This window comes from Thunnus albacares, chromosome 14 (genome assembly GCF_914725855.1).
Source record: "Thunnus albacares chromosome 14, fThuAlb1.1, whole genome shotgun sequence".
Taxonomy (NCBI): Eukaryota; Metazoa; Chordata; class Actinopteri; order Scombriformes; family Scombridae; genus Thunnus; species Thunnus albacares.
Genome location: NC_058119.1, coordinates 14,937,984 through 14,961,266, shown reverse-complemented (window position 1 = coordinate 14,961,266; position 23,283 = coordinate 14,937,984). Strand labels below are relative to the sequence as shown.

At 40.0% G+C, this 23,283-nt stretch overlaps 1 protein-coding gene across 7 annotated transcripts in view; it reads left to right on the top strand.

Moving 5' to 3' along the window:
• Positions 1 to 23,283, top strand: part of golga7bb (golgin A7 family, member Bb) — a 210,159-nt gene that overhangs the window by 179,645 nt on the left and 7,231 nt on the right. For 5 of the 7 annotated variants that reach the window (XM_044373007.1, XM_044373008.1, XM_044373009.1 and 2 more), the window contains 2 exons: positions 724 to 825; positions 3,291 to 8,457. In XM_044373007.1, coding sequence (XP_044228942.1) covers positions 724 to 825; positions 3,291 to 3,377 — 189 coding nt within the window. In that variant the 3' untranslated portion in view covers positions 3,378 to 8,457. Of the gene's footprint in view, positions 1 to 723; positions 826 to 3,290; positions 8,458 to 8,664; positions 8,759 to 8,855; positions 9,014 to 18,247; positions 18,310 to 23,283 lie in introns of those variants that run through there. The other 2 variants (XR_006407140.1, XR_006407139.1) reach the window with 2 other exon arrangements.

Below are 23,283 nucleotides of genomic sequence, written 5' to 3'. Positions count from 1 at the left end.
TTTGCACAGTTGATGCAATACTCACTTGCAAAGCTGAGAAATAAGTCCAGTGCCAATGCAATCTAAATAAACTGTCCACTTCACATTTTCGAGTGTTTCCAAATTGCCCCGACAGTTAACCAAGGCATGACATTTAGCCTGAGAGAGCCATCTTTGGAATTAGGAACTAAAGCTTCCAAATGGAAAACTTCAAAACGAGAAAAGCTCATGCTCGTCAATTTTAGTAATTCAATTCATACAGCATTGCTTGACATGAGCGGCTTGGAACTATGTATAAAAATAACTGCTGTACTTAGAGCATAATGGAATTACTTTGAGTTTAGATTATAATGTTCAGGAAAAATAAAGACGGGCAATGACTTGGGGAGAGTCAGTATCATATGCCGTATGCTAACTATGCACAGGACTGCAAACTCATTTCTTCCATTTTTCATTTTTTCCACCCATGACAGCACAGGAGGAGGTTGAAGTTGTTGCAGCCCTGCCCATGTTTAGCTTCATTTAGGTATGTGGTTATTACATGTAACACAGGGAGACTTTGAAAGGTGATATGCAGATAATTGATCCCCAGCTGGAATTTCTGTTCAGATTTTTCTCTCCTACATGTTCTGCAGGTTTTTTAGGTTCTTCTTGTGCCTCCAATGGTTCTAATCAAATCTGGATTATCTCTAGATGTACCTCTGTCCTTTTCTAACCCCTCTCTGCCTTCCTGTTTCATTCCAGGTGCTGAGGAAAATATCAGGCTACATCCAGGAGCAGAATGAGAAGATCTATGCTCCTAGAGGTCTGCTGCTCACAGACCCCATAGAGAGAGGAATGAGAGTTGTATCCTTCAGTCGTCTACTGCTGCTCTCCTGTTCAACTGTGCAAGAAATAGGCAGAGGATAAAGGCTCAAACAAGTCATATATATAGAAGGCTGATGGGAGGTAGCAGGAGTTTAGAGGTCATAGAAACCAGTTTGGTCACCAGTTAGAATCCTTAGAACTGCTAGAAACATCTGGGTTGGGTAAATGAATGAGAAACACTCTCCTCCTCCTCTTCATAAATTACCATCAAGATGCCCTTGAACATGGCACTTAAACTCCAGCTGCTGCAGAGGAGCTGTTCAATGGCCAACTATCATTCCCAGGAGTGATTTGAAGCAAGACAGGCCTGAAAAAGCATGCAGTCAAATGCCCTTTTGATAGGAAAAGGTGAACAAAAGAGGGTGATATGGTGAATCAGCAGCCTGAGGTGTGTATGCACCTATGACATTGTTTTGTCTGTTTGGACATCTCAAGCCATCTTCCTCTGTTTTATCATTCTAAAATAAGATTAAAACTCTTCAGGCTCATTGCACTGTATGTTCTTTTATATTTGAGTTACTGTGTTTATTTTAGATGTAGCCAGAGGCATGATTCAGCATAGTTCCTGTAGTCAGGAAGAGACAGAGAATGCGTCCAGTAGACCATCACACAGACCTGGCCCAGACTAGCTCAAAGAACGGGCTCCAAGTCACAGGGCCAACCTACTACCAACACTTATTAGTCAATACACTCCGACACAATATGGCCTCTGTTTGAGACAGAGAAAAGTCCTGTGAGAGACCTCATTCTCCCAAACAGAAGAATGTGTCTCACATGTATGTCTTTTTTCATGTTAGTATGATCTCCTACCCTGAACACTGACATATGTTTTTATCATTAAGGACAAACTGAGTCAATGAATTCTTACACTGAATTCTGGTTTTGCTTCCTATCATCAGGCGATGGCTATTAGTTCATCTTGAGTGCAGATAAAGCTTAGTGCAGACTTTATGAGTTTTGCTGTGGTTTGCTTGTTCAAGACAAATGTTAGAGATCTGGGAAACCCCTTGAGTCATCTTGACCTTTTTGAAACAAGTTTGACAAAGATGATGATTATGATACTTTATTGTCAGATCAAGTCTGAAATTTTTCTTGCATCACAGGAGCTCCATTTGCAACATCACAGAAAAGTCAAAAATTAAGATGAGAAACAAAGATACATACATTTAATGTAACATTATAATCACAGAAGACAATATTCAAGGCCCTTCAGTGTACACTTGACCTGGGATTAAGCTCCATATTTACTTTTAGGACTGACTGTTGTACAAAACAGTGCTTCAGTCTAACTTTATTAAAATGTGGAAACCTGTATCTCCAGTTTGATGGTAACAATTTATATTAACTGTTCAGGACATGGTTGGGGTCAGAGACAATGTTGTTGGCCAGCCTTAATATGTTATTATGGTAGGCTGATTCATAGTCAATCATAGTCTGGCCTACAATCTTTGAGCAGGTTTTCATTTGGTGGAGCAGTTTCGACTTTAAAGTAGTGGACAAACACTTGTACCATGTAGTATTACAATATTGTAGAACACTCATAATCACAGAAGTAAAAAACAAAAGAAGAATTTGTCTACTTGTGCCAAAAGACCTTAGGCGATAAAGAAAATAAATTCTTTGTTTTGTCTTTTTGCAGACAGATTCAATGCGGTCTTTCCAGGATAACAGATGGTCTATCATTACACCCAAGTATTTGTATGAAAATACCCACTTGATTTTTTCATTATGGATAACAATAGGAACTTTATGAAAGTCAGATGGTGAACCAAATACAATTTCTTCCATTTTCTTTGTGTTAATCTCAAGAGCATTATTATGACTCCACTCGACCACTTTGTTCACGCCATGTTGGTGCAGCCCAGACCTGCCTTACTTACTTAACAGAGATAGCTGTATCATCAGAATACTTGAGAATGTATTGATTTTGTGTATCTGTACGGCAATCGTCGGTATAAAAAGTGAAAAGCATGGCTGAACTGACACAGCACAGGGGGTCCCAATATTGGTTGTGATGGTAGATGAAAGGGTTTGATTTTATCATTGCCGCAAACGAGATACATTTGTAGTAACGATGGGGAAGGAGGGAAACAGACACACAGTGATTTTACATGTTTTTGTTGAATATTACAAGCAGTGGATTCAAATTCACTATAGTGATAAGTATCATCTTGTCTGACATCAGTTGTGCCAGTTGTACACCCCAAAATCAACATAACAACGGTTTGGGACAAAAAATGTTTTTTAGAGTGTTCAGCACAGCAGTTTTAGATTTTAAAAGTCTTGTATTCCGCTGTAGTTCCAAGCAGATAAGTGAACAGAAAGGGTTCAGACATTTCAGGATCCTTGGCTGTTGTTGTGATTGTGGAATTGAACCTCCAACGCTTCCTGCACTTTCTCAACCTTGTATTGTAGCATTCTCTCCTTGACATTTGTGTCCTCAGCTGGAGATCAGTGTGTTTGAGGACCGGGGCTCAGGCAGCTCCAGTCCCAGCAGCAGCATGTCGTCGGCAGGAAGCAGCGCTCGGTGACTGGAGGGGCAGCGCCAGGCTTACGGGTACCACCACAGGGGCAGCGGGACTCTTACCAACATCCGCATGCTGAAACATGAGAGCACCAGGTTCTAAGACAAGTGGAGAGAGAAAGCGAGGAGGTGATCCACAGCATTCACACTCCCTGCTGGGGCCTACAATGTCCCACCTCGAGAACAGGAGCTGGCTTACTCATACACACTGGATATGCAACAGAATAAACACAAACGCAACAGAACCCACATGTAGGCTGTAGGCACATGTCCAGAGTGTCTGTGAGTGAATATCATTCACTCTCCAAGAACTATCCAAACCAAAATAATCATAACTTATTTTGTTCCACTTTTTCCACTCACCTTTTCTCTCATTCCATCACGTCTGTTTCCATGAATCAGACCATCTCTGTGTTATAGTTGATTCAGCAGGCTTAGCCCAGATCAGACTGGACATCAATGCTTTATTGTTTTCAGAGGGGTCACTATCACTACGTCTATCTGCTGACGCACTGGCAACGTAGTTTGCAGTCTGTGCTGTAGTGCGGTCAGTCTTCTCTATAATCCAATTTGAATTTCATTCCTTGGTATTTTTTTATATTAAAATTATATTTGAATTCTTAATGCTCAAATTTAGGCAATTATTAATATGTACTATGTACCTATACACTGTATACACAGGCCTATACTTTGCCAATATCACTACCAGCATGTGGTTGTTATAAGTTCTGTCCGCTAGAGGACACTCCAACATTACCAATAGCGTTCTTGCTAAGTAATAATTAAGCGTAGACACAGCATAGTGACATTACGTTAGCACATTAAACGTTAAATTGTGATTCAGTCAGACTCAGAAAACTTTATGGTTCATCAGCCGTGACAAAAGCATTTCGTTTTCACATGTGGGTAGGCCAAGGCGAGAATGGCGAGATTCGCTAACGCTTGCTAACACATTTATAAAAATTTCAGCATTCAATTAGTATTCATTTTTTTACTATTCAATTTATATTCGACTCCCACATTTAGTTCCAACAACCCTAATGTGTAGCAACTCTGAAATCCGGAGGGAAGAAAATGAAACAGCTTCCTGAGAGACCCAATGTTCTCTAGTCTCGCTGAATGAATGCATGCATGTCAGGTGGTCAGGGTCAAGCCGCTTTGAATGCTGGCAAATTGGGCCTGCTGTGGTATGGCTTGGTTCAATGCTCTGTTCACATGCATTTGGCTCCAGTATCAAACAGCTAACAGAGAGCACCTTGGATTATTTATCCTACTCTTTCACAGCAGTGGATACTGGTGATCCACATCACAGCTGTAGGTCACACTCCTACGCACACACTCTATCTTTTCTACATACACGCATACAGATGCACACAACCATTACCAAGCACTTATACGGACACATACTGGTTAGGGGACATGCACGCACATGTATACACACAGCTGTGGCTAGTGGCCATGGGTTCTTTCACACACACAGATTTTGGCAGAAATAGACTCGACCCAGCCAGACAATATTCTCTGTGGTCTCAGCTCATTGCGAACGCAAGCAAACCCAAGCTGGTTTCTCTGGTTGTGTGTATCTGGTGTGTAGTGTGTGTGTGTGTGTGTGTGCGTGATATCAATTCCAGTCTTCCCTAGTGTGAGATGAAAGCTAATCATTAAGGAGACGTCAAAGAGCAAAGATCAGTTCCCTAAATGAAAAATGAACACTCTCTTGACACATTTTTGTCAACGTTGTTATCGCCACAGCTGCTTAATATACATAAGCCAGTATGGGTGTTAATGACAGGAGTGCGTGTGTGTGTATATGTAGGTGTGTGTTGGAGAATTAGTTTAAAATGAGTTTAAAACATGAAACTTTTTTAGTCCATCTATGTGGCTCTCAAACCAGATGCTGATTACTTTTAAATTTTGCAAAATTTGCAAAATCAAAACGGTAGTGATTAAAAAGACAAAGAGTATATTGTTGCTGACATGCACACAACTAAAAATGCAAATAAAACTTGCTCAAAAAAGCAATAAAATAAAACAGGATTTCAGAGATGTTGATGCAGATGGTCTAAAACCTCAGACCAGAAATATATCTATCATCAAAAGCCTGTTTATCATTGCCAGCCATCATTTCTCAGTTTTGTATCATCAGGAAATATAGTAATCAGTTTATGGTGTGTCAGTGAATCACTGCTGTAGCACCCTCTAGGGTCGGCCTGAGGACATCCTCTTCTTTTAGCTTCCAAAAAAGAACACACAAAAGATTGAGTTCAAAGACAAAGTTATATGATTCATATCACTTCTAAAAGGATACAGTAATTTAAATGTATCTGAAGCTCTTTAATGAAACTTAATATTCATCAAACACTACTTATTTACAATACTGCACTACTCTTCAGTCATCCTAACACAATATCTGCACACATTTATGCAGCCTGAGGGGCATAAAATGTGTCTTATTTTGTGGGAAATAGTGTCTCCTGTGTGACTCAAATGTGTGGAGGTTGTTGAAAGAAAAGATGATCAGTATGTAGCAAAACTGCTGATGCCAGTAGACAGCACACCCACACAACATCTAACAAAAGACAAGACTTCTGAAAAAACTTCTGTCTGCATATTTTATTTATGTTGCCACAGTCGTCTTCTTCCTTTCAACCATTTTCCATGTTGTTTTCTTTAATCTTGTCTCATAACATGATCTCTTAATTAACTCTGGGAGTGTCGCCCTTTGCCTTTGCTTTAGCCACATAAGCTACAAGCAAACCCTCAGCAGAGCCCCTGCTTTGAAACCAGCCTTGTATAGTTTTACCACAAGATAAAGTTAAACTTTTCACTGAAAAGTCATTGAAGGTTTTTTTTTTGTTTCTCATCTATAAAAATTGTCCAGTGAAAAGTTTAATTTCAACATTTTACTACCCGAATGACAAACATTTTACCACAGCAGTTCAGTTGTGCTTGTGTTCAGCCTCCTGTGCTTTTGATGCCTTCATGTTTCATCCCAATGGAATGGATACCCGACCTGGAGCTGATGGACTGACCAATTTAAAATGACTCAACACTGCCAATAAGCAAATAAAGGAGCTCTATGGACAATGTATAAAGAAAAAAAAAACGAGTGTATATGATCTGTACAGGAGAAGAACTTTACTGAACATGCTTGTCAATGTTTATCCACGCTGAGTTTGTGGAGTGTAAAGAAGAGGAAAGAAATGCCATAATACTATTTAATTCCAAAACATCACTTTGCTCAATATAAGTCCCTAAACACATTTTTAATGTTTTGATATTCTCTCTAAATTGGGCATCAAGTGAAAGAGCAGCCATGAAAGCATATTGTCTGTACAGCTGTGAGCTGCTGTGTAGTATCTTCAGTATGATGAAGGTTGATTATGTAGCTTATGACATTGTTAATAATAATAACGATGTCAGTTAATTTGGTGGAGGTAAACAGAGAGGTGATGATGTGCCAAATTCATAGGTGGAAATTCTTAAAAGGAATACTTTGACACTTTGGGAAATATGCTCATACGTTTTCTTATGAGTAAGACGAGAAGATCGATACTACTCTCATGTCTGTACAGTAAACATGAAGCTACCATGAACAACCAGTTATTGTAGCTTAGCTTAGTATAAACCTGGTAATACAGTGAATTGACATTTTTACACTTCTGTTTTTATACAGATTAAACTACAAATGAGATGTAACATGTAAATTAGTTACCTTTAGAAGTGCTCATAGGCAAATCCTGTTACATTTTAGCAGATTCCTCCAGTCTTTATGCTCTGCTAAACTAACTGATGGAAGAAGTACACAGATCCTTTATTTTAGTAAAAGTTAAGTAAGTATGATGCACTTGCTGCACTAGACTTATAAACAAAACTTAGAAAAACTTAGAAAATACTTGAAGCAGATTGATTTGGCTGGAATATTTTTACTGCACTGGAGGGTTCTTTAAATGGTTTTGAGAAATTAAGGAGGTAGACTTCAATTAGAGACTAAAATGACTTGATGAGGATATTTTTTGCAGGGAACAACTGCATCATAATTTGAAATGTGATCATATGTTTTGTATGAAAACTCTTATGACATATCATCATAATGAATATGATGAATGATAAATGATGATTAATACCTCTGAAATGTAGTGGAGCAGAAGTACAAATACCTCAAAATTGTATTTAAGTACAATACTTAAACTAACTATAATCATCTAATTCTCAGCAGGAAAGTGAATGAGCATTTGCCAAAATGTCGAACTATTCCTTTAAGACTGCGAGGAGACAGAAGCACTGTGTGCCGGCATTAAAGGCATTAATATGTAGCTTGTCCTTTCAGGAATGACCTCTTTGATTAATGACGACAACCAGGGGAGTGAAGATTATGAAAACTATGAAAAGATGTGCATTGAGATACAAATACATTATTATGTAGTAGCTTAAACTTTGACCCACTATCACACTGGCTGTCAAGATAACCTCTGTGCCAAAACATGTCTTTGGAAAAGACAATGAGATATAAAGCTTGTGGGTCAGGTGGTGATGTACAGTATAGTCCATTTCAGTATGTAAATTCTCACGCCATATATTTATCTCTGTACTGTATATGAGAGTGCAGCCAGTTTGTTCAGATACGTGGAGTCATCAGTGAGCTCTGATATGTATATTAAACTGTTTCTAGTGAGAGATTATTCATAGTGCAATATGATGTCTTCCTAAAAATATAAAAGACGATATATAGAGTCTTGGTACCAGCCTCTTTGAGTGCTTGCTTGAGTTCTGAGCTGTTTTGGCTCGGGCAGACTAATACTGCATTGATGTTTAATACTGCATGATTTGTGTGTAAACAACGTGAGTACCAGAGGATGAGAAGTGAAATCCCTGATCAACAAAGTCGGTCCCTCAGTTGTGCTGCTTAGAAAGAGGAATTTGTATCTTATCTTGATGCTATTTATGTGTTTACATAGATTATTTACATATTAATTGAAATGGATTCATGTATATTTTTTTTTTCTCAAAGCTGATTATTATTTGAAACTCGAGGAGAAAAGTTTCAAATGCCTCCAAGAGATAAATAAAGTATCTCATAAAGTTGATGGGAAAAGACTGAGTTATTGTGACTGCAGGCTGACTGCCGCTATCTAAGCAGGTTTGATTTATGTTGTTGCTGAGAAACTGGATGCATACTGCGTCTCTGCTCTGAGTTCATATGAGGTCGATGTTGGGCGCTCTCTCTCTCTCTCACTCTCTGTGTCTCTCTCTCTTGCTCTCTCAATGTGTCTCTCTCGCTCTTTCTTTCTCAGTCACGCACATCAGGAAAATCGAGGGAAGGGAACTCCACACTGAAGCCGTGTCATCTCACCTGAGGACAGGATCTCCAGGTTGTCGGTACTGCAGGTAAAATCCATGTTCAATAAGGAGAGATCATTTGAAAGTGAATAACAATGTTTATTTAGATTAGCAACATGGTAAGATCTTTTGTTTTTGCGATTAGACTACATCATTGTGAATCCTCTTCATAAAGAGTAGGCCCATATGAAGATGGGAGGCAGGAAAGGATCCCCTGGAGTCTAGACGCTGGTGGTAGTGGAATGGAGCCAGCAGATGATTGATGGAAGCTGAGTCTCCCTGGATATCATGGAGGTCATGGAGGTGATGGGGAGGAGAATATATATATATGATATTTAAAGAACGGTATCAAGGGTCTGATTGTCATCGGAATATATGTTGTGAATGTACTGTAGGGATTTTGATAGTGTGGGAAAGCGGAAGTGAAAATAGCGACATTCATCCATCGATGAAACAAGACAATGTGAGGGAAGAGATCTTCCTTATTGAACTTTCACCAAAGCTTCATGAAAATCGATTAATCTAGTGTTTAGTCTTAAAATCTTACTGACACTGACAGATTATCCTCTTTTGAGTTGATTTGCCAAATGTATCGGACAACATTTGCCTCTTTACACATCAAAAAGATACAGAGGAACATTAACATTCACATGTAGTCTAGTGTCCCCAGTCCCTACCCAAATTCAATATTCACTTTCCTTGTAGCTCAGTAAAGTTAGAGTTTGAGAAACAAAAACAGTAAGCTGAAAGATGCTGTAAAGCTCTGTGGAGATTTGAGCTGTTTTCTGTGGATTCATCACTATGAGCGACCCCCTTTTGCACATAGTCATGATCCATTTTTAAAATAAAAATGTTGATTATAGCAGCTTTAAGCTTACAGGGTTGTGGTTTTTACAATGCATTTCTTCATGTATTTATTCACTCAGAATGATTGGTTTCCCCTCAGATTTGCAGGGGAAATTACATCATGTATGTAATTTATGTGGTATAAAGATCTTTGCTCAGATCTCACCAGTAAAACAGGGTCAATCCACATTTGTTTAAGGTTAGATCAAAACCTGGGCATAACTGATAGGGATCTATATCTCTGTGCTATTTATATACCCCCAGTAGATGCTTAGTCTCCGTTGTCTGCCACACCAACCGTCACCCATCGGAACAAGCTTGACTCTGAAATAAATGAAAGTGGCAGAGAGGGAGTGCATCTCTGTCGGGCCTTTAGGCCTGTACATATTTAACGGTAGGTTCAGAGGGGAGATTCACATACTCCACAGCTCTTGGGTCTAGTGTAGTAGACTAAGCAGTCACTAACATGGACCCCTCCACTATCAGTGCATTCACTGTCAGACAGCAATCCCCCTTTTCAGACCACAACCAAATACATGTATTCTTTAAACTCTAAGCTGAATGACATATGACCAAAATCACTATGCCCCTAGCAGAGATTGTGTAAAGAAGGTCATTGATGATGTCAGTATGATATTTCATAAGGCAACTATTAAAGCTGACCTTATAAAACAAAAATGGAGGCCTGTTAAAAGACAAAACGCTGACAAATGGTTTGATCAAGAATGCAATCCATCAGAAAAGAAAATGAAAAACAGTGCCAACCAAACAACCCAAATTTTTAAGAAATTTTAAGCAAATATAAATGTACAATTAGGAACAAAAAACAAAATTATACCCACATGAGACTTGACGATATTGAGAATGCCATTAATCAAAATCAATTGTGGGATATGTGGGACAACTTCAACACAAAGCAACCACAAGCATTACCCATCCAAAATGGTGACATCTGGAGAGCACATTTTGAAAATCTGTACAAAGAAATACCAAAAAATCTAATTAATTCAGATCAATGTATTATAAAAGAAAAACTCCAAACATTAAAATAAACAAGTGAAGATAACCAAAACCCCCTTGATTTCTCAATTACATGGGAACAACTGACTACACAGACAAAATCTCTCTGGCCAAGGAAAGCTTGTGGTCCAGACTACATTAAAAATGAATTGCTCAAATGCAGCACCCCAGAGATGCAGGGTGAAGTGTTAAAATTGTTCAATATTGTATTACAGTCAGGATGTTTTCCAGACATCTGGTGTAAAGGGCTCATTTACCCGATTAACAAGAGTGGGGACCAAATAGATCCTAGTAACTACCATGGCATCTGTGTCAGCAGTTGTCTACAGTAGGTAAATTATTCTGTAGTATTCCAAATAAAAGGATACTAGATTTCCTTGATGAACAGTCCATCTTGAGTAAAAATCAAATAGGCTTCCTCCCAAAACACTGCAGCCCCAACTATGTATATACCCCTCACACTTTAATTAACAAACATGTACACCAAACAACAAATGGTAAGATATTCACTTGTTTTATTTATTTCAGGTTTGACTATATTTGGTATGAAGGGGTCTATTACAGACTTCTACATTGTGGTATAGAGGGCAAAATGTATGATATGGTTAAATCAATGTATTTGGAAAATAAGTGTGCTGTTAAAATTGGACACAAACAAACTGAATTCTTCACCCAGAGCATAGATGTTCGCCAGGGTTGTAATTTAAGTCCAGCTTTATTTAATGTGTATATGAATGAGCTTGCTGTTCAGTTGATTCAATGTGCTGCTCCTGGCCTCTCCCTTCTAGATAGAGAGGTGAAGTATCTGTTTTATGCTGATGACCTTGTTCTACTGTCTCCTACAAAACAAAGACTACAGCAACAGCTGAACACAGTGGAAAAATACTGTCAGAACTGGGCCCTGGCAGTAAATATGAAGAAAACTAATGTCATGATTTTTCAATACCAGTTTCATTTTCAATACCAGTTTACCATAAATAATGGTTTACCATAAATAATCATATTATTGAACATAGTATGAGTTTTACCTACCTTGGTATAACTATAACAGCATCAGGGAGTTTAAACATGGCAGTGAATGCACTAAAAGAAAAAGCTTGAAGAGCTCCAAGTGCAATTAAGAGAAAATGTTATAATTTCCAAATTCCAATCAAAATCTGGCTTAAAATATTTGATGGTGTCATCCTGCCGATTGTGCTGTATGGTAGTGAAGTCTGGGGTCCACTCAGTCATCATAGCTATACCCATTGGGACAAACATCCAACAGAATCTTTACATGCAGAATCCAGCCTCCTAGACACCCTCCAATCCAAAGATCTCCAAACCCAAGAGCTGAGCCCAGAAAGAGTCCCCTTTGTCAGTTGGTGCCGAGACAAACTGCCCCTTCTCAGACACACTCTGAACAGTCTCACACCAACACTGCTTTCCAAACACCAATCAGAGTAAACCAAATTATTACGCAATATAAAGAAACTATTTAGAACATTGGAAAAAAGACACTAAAAGCCAAAGTAGATTAGTATGTTATCTGGCCCTAAAAAGAAATTATAACCTGGCAGAATATCTCTCTACTGTCAGAGATAGAAAGCAGAGACAGATCCTAACCAAGTACAGGCTCACTGACCACAAACTGGCAATCGAAAAAGGACAACACAAAAAAATCATGGCAACCAAAAGAAAACAAAATATGTGTTCACTGTTCGACAGGTGAGGTTGAGACAGAGACGCACTTCCTCCTACAATGTAAAACATTCAATGAAATAAGGAACATTTACTTTAACAAGTTCAACTCTGTAATTTCAGATTTCAAAGAGCTTAGTGACCGCTTAAAATTAAAAATACTCCCAGGAGAAGGAGAGAGTGAATCTTGCTGCCCAATATGTATCAATATGCCACAACATGAGGGACAGTGAATGACCTAGATATACTCACACAAAGCGACATTCATGTCAATAAAGCAAAGTTGAATTTGAAAATCTGATTAGATACTTTCTTCTTACCATGCGATGATACATGTGCACAGTGGCTGTTACTATAAGTGTCCTGAGGGAGACTCTTTAACTGAATGTCAAAACTGACATTTAAAAGGCAAAGATTCAAATACTGTATGTTCAGCTGACACAACATGATGCACAACATTCCAGAAGAAATGCTCTACAAATTTGGATCAAGAAGCACTGAAATTTGAGTTTAAAAATAGTTTGTTGTTAAGTTTTATGTCAAGAACCACCAAAATTGGAACCTCAATACACAAATGGATCAATGTGGGTAAACAATATGGTTTCCACTAACAAAAACAGTCTGCAACCGTGTGTGACTAATACGTAATTGGCCATAACTAAGCAACCCTTCTTCATCATAACAGTTGGTTTTAAGTTCAGGAGAGGGACAGTGCAGTGTCTGCAGAAGTTTCAATTAACCCCACAAAAAGCATAGAAAGACAGATAATGATTGTCCTGTTCTGACTGATTTTTAAGCAAATATGGGTGAAAACACACCAAATTCCTTTTATATTTTGGTGCCCAGACAACAACTAAACTTCTAAGACTAATTCTATTGCTAATTGAAATTTTTGAGACACTATTTATGCCTTTTTATCTAATTCAAGGTCTGAATTTATGACCAATTCATCTAAAATGTTCTCATAACTCTCTGTATTGCTACCACATATTACTAAGAAACATTCTGTGAGTTTGAAACTCTACTCTTTAAATTTATAGTATTAATTTAATACTCTGGCTTTGAAAATCTGAAAATAAGTGAAACAGCATTAGGAAAAAAAAAAAGCTTTTTTAAAGGGAAGATTTTCAGACTAAGCTCTAGACCAACTTGTTTCAATGGACATTTTTTGCAGCAGTGACGGTCCAGAGTGCCTTTTGTATCAGTGTGTGTGTGTGTGTGTGTGTGACCATGTGTGCATGTGTTTATAAGAGGTGTACAGTAGATCCATCATAGCCTGCTCATAAGACCAAAAATGAGTGATAACGTTCTGGCAGATATTGAGGCTTAGTTAAGATCACAGAAGTGGAGACAGAGGAGGAGCGGTGAGAGTGAACTGATATTTTCTCAAAGACAGCAGAAGAGTGAAGAAACATCTCAACACCTGTGGGGAAAGGTCACTCTCACGCTAACAAGCTGCTCTCTCGCTCCACACAGACCTCCTTTCTTCCACCAAATCTTTTTTTTTTCCTGCCTTCTGCTAGATTGTTGCTGCAATTGTTTTGAGTTTCCAAGTTTTAAAATTCCTCATTCTTTGGCTGAACAACACTTTCTCTTTCCGTTCTACTTCCCCCACGCCCTTCCTGCTCTTTCATTCCCTATTATCTAAACAAGAAAAAGGTGGCCTTTTACACTGTTTTTTTCTGAGTCAGAGTCACGGACAGCCAGAAGGAGAAAAAAAAGTCACTTTCTGGTATTGATTGGATAAAATGTTTATTCCCACAAATGACAGAAAATCAGTACGCCACCACTGCCTCAGTGTTCCAAAAATATTTTGACTGGCAGCGGTGCTTGGCAAATGCAGTGCAGTCATTATAGTGAAGTTTACAATTGTGTGCTTGCATGTAATGCATCAAACACGGAGCCCCTCAGGAGCAGCTTTTGGCATCAAAGAAAAGTCAGACCTGCAGTGACATTAGAGGAGGACCTGTAATCCACCAGTCTGCTCTCGACACTCATCTGTGTCTGGAATCACACATGAATACACGTTTTTTTCACAGACACGTTACACGACACGTCCCTGACAAAAACCGACCAAACAACAGGAGTTCAGTCAAAGAAAATATCTTGTAGTCCAACACAGCGTCTCGTCAGGCATCAAAACTCTGGCCATGCTCACTCAGGCCCACCAAACACTTAGATTCAAGATCACGGTGAGGTATGATGGTGCATTAAACCATATCTTGTGTGATGCAACATACAAGAAGATTCAGTGTTACGACTCCCTTTAAAGCATATACTGACATATTGTAGACAAAGCCCCACCCACACTTACATCCTTGTTTGAACATGTGTATGGATATTGTATATGATTTTGACCATGACAACCTCAGTGCTCAGATGCTTTCTGAAGACAGAAAGAGGTAAAACATAGTGGAAACTGCAGGATTTGTCTCTCTGTGTTTTGGCCGCACTTGATTCATTGTGCTTAGCCCAGTCTTGGAGACTCTCCTTTACTGTAAATCAATTTTTTTCCCCTCTATACCCCTGCCCTGCCTGTTGGCTTTGGCATGAGCGTCCACTTGGTTTATTTAACCTCAGTCTGATTGACAGCCCTTGTGTTGTGTTTGCCGTTGGACCTTCCCCAAATGCAGCCCAAAATGCTACACACAAACACAATGTTAAGCATCCAAGGCTGGAAATGTGTGGTTCCAGTTAAAATGTCACTTCTGATCATCTTGTTTAATTGTAAAACAGAGGTTGTTGTGGTTTGCTCTTCTTATATCTGTTGCTAGAGGCAAATAAATGGTGCTGTGTCAGTCAGTGCCTTCCTAACTGCTTTAAAATGTTGAGGAGACACAGGGATGAGTTCCTGCTGAGTGCTGGGGTGAAACGGGGATAAAGGTTGACAGAAGAAGAACTTTTAACGGTTGCCTCGGTTTTTAGATCCAAGAACAAACTGTATGCCAAAAAGAGGGAGAAAGGGCACTAAAGAGAGAGAAATAAACACAGAAAAGCTCATAAGGGACAATGAAACTACAGTACATGTTCATTCTAATGTGGCGTTTAATGTTGAATGTTAGACTCTCTTTTTAAATTGCATCCTTTTCTATGCCATGAGATAATTTGATTATTTGCAGTGTGCTCTTGTGAACATGTGCGCCCTCACATTCATGTGCACAGGTTTGCATGCATGTGTTCCTGTACAAGATGTGTGTATGCAGTATTTCACAAGCAGAGTTTGACCTACTGTAGTGTAATAATCCCATCACAATTACCACAGTGTAACGTTGTTGTGTCCACATACAGAAACATTTTTATCAAAAGCAACTCTGGCTTTTGAAAGATTAAAAGAGGTGTGACAACCTTATGTCCCTTCCATAGGTCCAGATCCAGCTGCAGGACAAAAAAACTCATGCGGTACCTGAAATTAAATCAGAAATCCAGGGGGGATTTTTTTCCTCTTCAGTTACAAATACATCTTTTTTCAAAGTAGCTATTTTTGAGGCGTTAGCATAAAATGAAGTACAAAAAGAACTAACAGGGGCTGGTACAGTGACTCTGTGGGTAGCTCTGCTGACTCACATGGACCCAATGACTTCTTATTTTCATACTTTTGGTCATCATCCCTATCTGTAAGAATAACATTGTACTAACCAAGTTAATTAATGATCTCTGGAAACCTGGCAACACTGCTACAACAAAGTAAAACAAGGCAAACACCGGGTTAGCAAGATTTATTTAGAGGAGAAAACTGTCAGCTATTAAGATTCATCACCATTTAAAGGCTGACTTCCTGGTTCAATGTTGCTGTAGTAACACAAACACAGTTTTTCTGTGCAATGAGGGATTATGATAGATGGGTTTGTTCGACATCTATCTGATCATCTGAATGTGTTTCTTGCACCATCAGATTTTGTTTTAAAGATGTCCTCACAGATTTCATTACTTTGGTGGAAGTAATGATATCATAACCAATAGAAACGGTGGACAAAACTGCAAAAATGACACCCAAGTTGTGACAAACTGGATATATCCTTTAACTACCAGTATGTTAATGTGATGGTGTCTGCTTTCTGCCCATTGCATACCGAAGAATGCGTAGCCTCCTGTGACCCAGAAAGCAAAATAATAAATGACAGTGCATTTGATTAAGTGTTATTTCTGATTTCATCATGTGCAACATGTTGAAAAAGTTGCTTGAAATTAGCAGCAATTTCAATAATTGACAGCCTACTTAACAGCAAACTGTTATGTGTGATGTTCATTCATGATCAAGTGGTTGTGGAAGTAACTTCATCTGTAATGTCATTGACTTGTTTTAATGTTGAATTCTAAAGACATGTTCAGTCGATTATAAGCGGGGATAAGGAAAAACATTTAAAACTCATGAATTCTTTCTGAGGCTGCAACGCACCAAATGCACCCTCCCTGGAATCAGGCCTGCACTAGCCCCGAGGACACAGGAGACATGAGTTTGCACACAGCACCACTCCACTCATCAAGCACTGAAAAGCCTGCACAGTTGTTTTCATCAGGGACAAGCTCATTCTCAGAAAACTAAAGAGAGGATAAACATGCATACTGTCTGGCAGCAGCAAAAAAAAAAACCCACTACAGTGTATACATTCAGATTCATATGGCTTCTTCTCCTTCCGCTCCTTTTTTCTTTGACAAATTCACCTCTGGTCATTTCTCTTCAGTACAAATATTTTCTTAACATATCCTTCCCTATCTGATCTTCTGTCATTTTCTGTGAATGCTTAATGTGGCATGTGTACATTGTGCAATTGCTGTTTGTGGGGGAATTTTGTGATTGGTGGCCAGAAACACAAAAAAAGGCATGCAGATTATTTTTCCAATGAGAAAACATGTGCCCGCACACAAACAGGCTGCATGCACACACACACACATACACAGGTCAAAACTCCCCTGAAACACACACATTGAGCATTGTGTTCCAGGTTTTATTTTGCACAGGAACATCTCCACTAGCAGTTCATTTAAGCAGAGAGAAGCACAGCTGGAGCCTCTGAGACGCAGACAGTGCAGTGGCAGTGACCATGCCAGACACACACACATACACACAAACACACACACACACACACATGTTGGAGATCATTCAATGACACTGTTCAGGTACATTACACAGAATTCCATCTCTTGCTTACCTTGTCTATTCAGTTATTGTAGTTACTGATATCAAATGTCACTTCTTTACCTTTCTGTAGTCATGTGCTTCCACTTTTCTCAAAAATATGTAATCCCACTTCTAGGTATAAGTGGTTGGTCTAAAGTGGTTGAGCAAAGTAATCCACCACTGTGAATATTGTGTTTTCATTTATTTTCTTCAGTATTACCTCATACTTGAAACAAACCCCAGTTTCACTGGACACAGAAATGCTTTGAATCTGAATTGAGCTTTTGTATAGTAACCTGTGATTTCAGAGACCTCCTACATATTTGAATGGGCAGGGTAGATACAGTAAATACTGCATACAGTATAGTTGCATATTGCATGTACATGTAGTTAAGAGTCTTGATGTACTCATCAGTAGCATCGTTGTTTTCTACAAACTTCAATATTTGCTGAAATGCTGAAGATTGTCACATCAATCTCTACACATTTATAGGAAAATATATACACGACCATGTCTTTGACAATAAATGACCACATTGCTGTTAGGATTGTGGAGATTAATTAGGAGAATGTCAGCAGTCAGATAAAAAACACAGCTATGTCCTTTGAAAGCGTGCAATTTTGACATTTGGGGATCATATTTTTCATGCAAACTGTGAGCTTACATATCAGTGTGGGGTGATACAGTACAAGTCTGACCAAAGTGTGATTCAAACTACAAAAAAGTTTCCATTCGGCCCTTACAATAACATCTTTACAGCAACCTCAGTTGAACCTCTTTGACATATTTGTTAAAAATTTGAGCAAACATATTAAAATATTTGACTTGAGTGAATATAATCTTGCTGAACCCCCAATCTTGCTCTCCACAGATTCTTTGGCTGACACAGTGAGCATGACAACATCGTCAACATGGATCCAACAGAGATCCATGGTGAGTAATTTTAATTGCTTCAACACATCCATCATCGTTTGTTTATTAGTTTTTCAAGCTCCGATGCCTCTTAGTTTTCATTAAAAATGTCTCAGAGAGAAATAATTTCAGTTTTTAAATCTCAACTGAAATGTTTGATATTTACAGGTGGCATCTGTGGTTTGGGTCCAACTCATTAGCAGGCTCAGGGACTGATGTCAGGGGGCCGAGTTTGGTGCTGTATCTTAAATGGAATGTGTGAGGTTTTCGACTAAAAATTTCCAAAATATATAACACTTGCCTCAGCGAGTGAATAGGGAGAAATCCTTGAAACACACACACAATCACTGATCTGGAGGACTCTACTGGAGTTCTAGCCAACACCAGATGATGAATCTATCCCCTGCTATGATAGTGATTGTAGTCTAATGCTGGATGAGAGGGGAGCTGTGTTACTGCTCTGGGATTGCTTGGGAGAACTGATGCTCTCCTGCAGAGTAATTTGGAAGCAGAAGTCAGTCAAAATGCTGTCAACATCTTACAGGGGACAATGTTCTCACTTTTTGGTCATCGTTTGTGCCAAAATAAAAGTGTCAAGAAACATTTTGCAACAAGACGGTCATTATGCCTGTAGCATTAACAGAAAAAAATATGGGTTCCAAGTGCTTTATGCGTTTTACTGCTCTATATATTCACTATTACACAATGTGAAACCTGAGGAAGAATCACATTCACTTGCATAAAATGGGAAAGTGAAGTTTGTTGTGCTCCATAATTTATATGTCTGCTACTTTATGCCACTAGGTGGCACTGTCATAAAGCAGGCACTAGCGGTGCTGTGTATAGAGAGCTAAAGAGTCAAGATGGCTACTACTGAATGTACGCTGCTACTCAGAACCATGTTTTGCTTTACTGTTAGCCTGTTGAGGTAAATGGCATTTGTTAAAGACTCCAGCGTTCTTTCATTCATGACCTCACCTTACATTTTGGCGACAAGTGAACCTACATGTTTTGCCTCATTTTTTACCAACTCAAGGCTGGAAACGTGCTTCCACCTCCAATGTTATTTGCCTTGCCTGGGAGAGTCACCAATGCTTTTCGACAACTGGATACGGATTTTCAACAACTACTTTCTGGTGAATGCTTGGCCTGAAGTTCGCAAGAGAGCTACTTTACTTCATTGCCCCAGGCCGAGGGACATCAGATTTTCTACTCATTGCCTGATCTCGGAACCCCTTGGCTATCTGTCTGATGACAATTTAACCTCTAAGCGCAATGGCCAATATTTCATGGCTTCCAGCGTAGCCAGTGAATATCTGGATAATGAATAACTGATATCCATGCTGGTTGTTGTTTACAGTTCGATTAGCAACTTGAGATGGTCCAGATGACATTTCAGCTAATCTCTATAAACAGATAGGAGTGCAGATAATTTTTTTTAAAAAAAAGCTAAGAAAAGCTAGATCATTGTCAAATGATAGCCAATGGGTTCCGAGATTGCATTTTGGCCAATGTGTTCTGCCTCTTTTGCTCTCCACACGACAGTTTACCTGCATGCAGCCAAAGCCCGCTCAAACATGATTGGTCCATGCTACTCGGACTACAAATGGACTAAAAACTGAAACCAGAATGCTTCTAGTGCCAACACCTTGTCGCGTTGCCTACAGATTCTGCATATATATACAGATATCTGTTTATAAAGGTTCATTGCCAGATACAGGTGACACTTTTCTCTCTGCTGTTGCTGCTTTAGAGAAACATTTCGCACCCAAAGTTGATGTTGTTGTGGAACAGCATGCCTTCACAAAGCAAAGACAAGCACCTCATGAGACTATTGCACAGTATGTGGCAATATTGCGTGAACTTGCCTAAAAATGCAGATTTGGTGATAAAATGGAAAAAATGATCTGTGACAAACTCCAGCATTAGGGAAAGGCTTTTGCTTGAACCAGATCTGACACTGGACAAAGCAGTTACTATTGCAACACAAGTGGAATCTGCTGTTCAACAAGCCAAGCAATTGCAGAAGATGGCACTGTCCCAGTGCAAGCTGTACAGTCCCGTCCACTCGCCTCTAAAAGGAAATACAAACAGTACACTCGCCCAAATAAGCCTTTCAAATGCCATTGCTACATCCTCTTGTAGCTGTTTCAGGTGTGGTTCTGACAAACATCTGGCTAAATTTCCTCCGTGCCCTGCAGCCAAGGCAACTTGTAAGTCTTGCCATAAAACTGGACATTTTGCCCATGTTTGCTGCTCATCCAAGACAAGTGATGAAGGTGAAATACAACTACCTAAACTGACTATGCTATACTTAAGTGACCCTTGCCATGCACCAGAGACACTTCTGTGCAAAATTAATATCAGTACACCTGCTTTTCTTGCCAATGAGCAGGCTCTGCAGTGTCTATTTTGCCACACCACATCTATGATCAGTACTTTGGTGACACACCACTGCTCCCACCTATTCGTCAGCTAGTGACCTACACAAGGAAAAGAATCCCTGTGTTTGGCTGCCTACAAGTCAAAGTGAGAAGAAGGAGTTTTAACTGCCTTAGCCACATTCTTTGTGGTGAAGAAGGGCACCCCTCTCCATTGGAAGAGATCCTATGGCTACCTTAAACATCTGCATTAAAGGAAATACTGTCCTTCCTCCACCCACTGCTTCACCTGCAACAACCCACAACTTTGTGCATAAGGTAAAAATTGAACCCTACTGTCAAACCAGTAAACCAGAAACTACGACGCCTAATTTTTGCTGTAAGGATTTCTGTCCCACCAGAACTGGACCTCTTGCTGAAAGCTGGCATCATTGAAAATTGATGCATCACCTTGGGTTTCACCTATAATGTCACAGGACGGAAAACTAGTGGAATGCGGATCTGCACCGACCTCCATGAACCAAATAAAGCTATGGTCACAGGCTAGTACCCCCCCTGCCTCATGTGGATGAACTGTTTGCAAACCTACAAGGTGCAAAGATGTTCTCTACAATTGATCTGGCTAATGCATACCACCAGCTGCCTTTCCATGAAGATAGCAGAGACCTTACAGTCCTTATCATACACAATGGTCATTTCATATTCTGTAGGGTTCCCTATAGCCTTGCATCGCTCCCCTCAGCCTTTCAGAAAATGATGGTTGACATCCTCAAAGGCCTCCCAAGTGTCCAAAATTATTTGGTTGACCTCATTGTCTATGGCAACACACCTGCTGAACATGACCAGAACCTCAACACCGTCCTCCAAAAACTGAGAGGCTGGACTGGTGCTCAACGACAATAATTGTCACTTCAGGAAGACCTCCCTACACTTCCTAGGTCATACCATCACTGCAGATGAAATCCCTCCTGACCAAGGGCACATTGATGCTGTCCTGAAAGCTCCCTCTCCATCTGACGTTGCTGCCCTGAGGCCTAGTATCGTGGTACTCAAAGTTTTTGCCTAATTTTGCAACATTTGTGGCCCCTACGCATGCATGTGCCAGTGACACCTTTAGACACTGGCACACCTTTACATGGACTCCTGCAGCACAAATCAGCTTTGAGGGAGTCAAGCAACTCCTTGTGGACAGTCCTGCACTTGCACTGTTCAACCCTTCTCTACGCCCTGTGATATCCACAGATGCAAGCGATTATGGACTTGGCGCTGATGTTGCAGAAGTGCAGCCTGATGGCACAGAAAAGCCTGTGGCTTTTGCTTCCTGCACACTGACTGTAACAGAGCTAAAGCATTCTACTGTTGAAAAAGAAGCACTTGTCTGTGTGTGGGCTGCAGAAAAATGGAGAACATACCTGTGGGGACGTCACTATACTCTACACACAGACCACCAGGCATTGACAACACTGCTCAACACAAAAGGAATCGGTCGGGCTGGAATGCATGTTGCCAGATGGTCTGCATGCCTGCTCTGTTTTGATAATGATGTCATCTACCGACTAGGCTCCCAGAACTACAGGGCTGATTGCCTCCCACGCCTTCCCTTACCTGTGCCTTCTGACTCCACCCTAGACACAGAGCCTGAATTGGTGGCAAAGATTTCTGCTACCCTGAGCTCCCTCCCAGTTGCTGACTTTGACTCTGCCTGCTCCTCGTGTCTTGAACTGTCAGTTCTATGTTCACAAATGGAAAGTGGTTGGCCCCCCTCCATTGTATCAGTGACTGATGCACTGGCTCCATGATCAGTCAAGATCATGGAGCCAAGATCAGAGGCAAGCTCTCAGTCAAGGACAAGGCTCAAGACTCATTGCACCACTCTCCCTACGGCACACACTTGCATACTAGAATCACCAAGGGATTGTCTGCACAAAGCAGCACCTGCGAGACCTCTACTGGTGGCCAAAAATTGACTCACAAGTACAGTCTTGCATTACCTCATGAATACTCTGCATGAATACTCTGCCAATCTAATGATAAAACAGCCTGTATTCACCCTGGTCCTATGCAACCTGTCCCATTGCCTGATGGGCCATGGAAGAAACTTGGCCTTGATATTGTTGGACCCTTTCACACAAATGTTCTTGCCTGCAGGTATTCAATCACACTGACAGACTGTTATTCCAAGTGTCCTGAGGTTGCCTTTTCACATACTGCCACCACTGAGGATGTTATTCACTTCCTGACCTTTGTCTTCAGTCGTCATAGTAACCCAGGAAACATCATCACAGACAATGGTCCATAGTTCACTTCTGCACCTTTTGCCTCATTCCTGCACAACCGAGGTATATTTCATAGCAGAACATCAGTTTAGTATCCAGCTGCTAATGGAGCTATTGAGAGATTCCATTGTGCCCTTAGAAGCTGCATTCAAACTGCAATCCAACAGTTACAACCATGGAAAGGCTGTAGTGAACTGGCTTCAGTTGTGCTGTGCAACGCCACACGCTACAACTTCCACCTCACCATCTGAACTCCTTTACATCAGAAAAATGCATACCAAACTGGACATTCTTCTGCTACCATATGCCATGTTTCCACTGGATGCTTTTGCTCATCC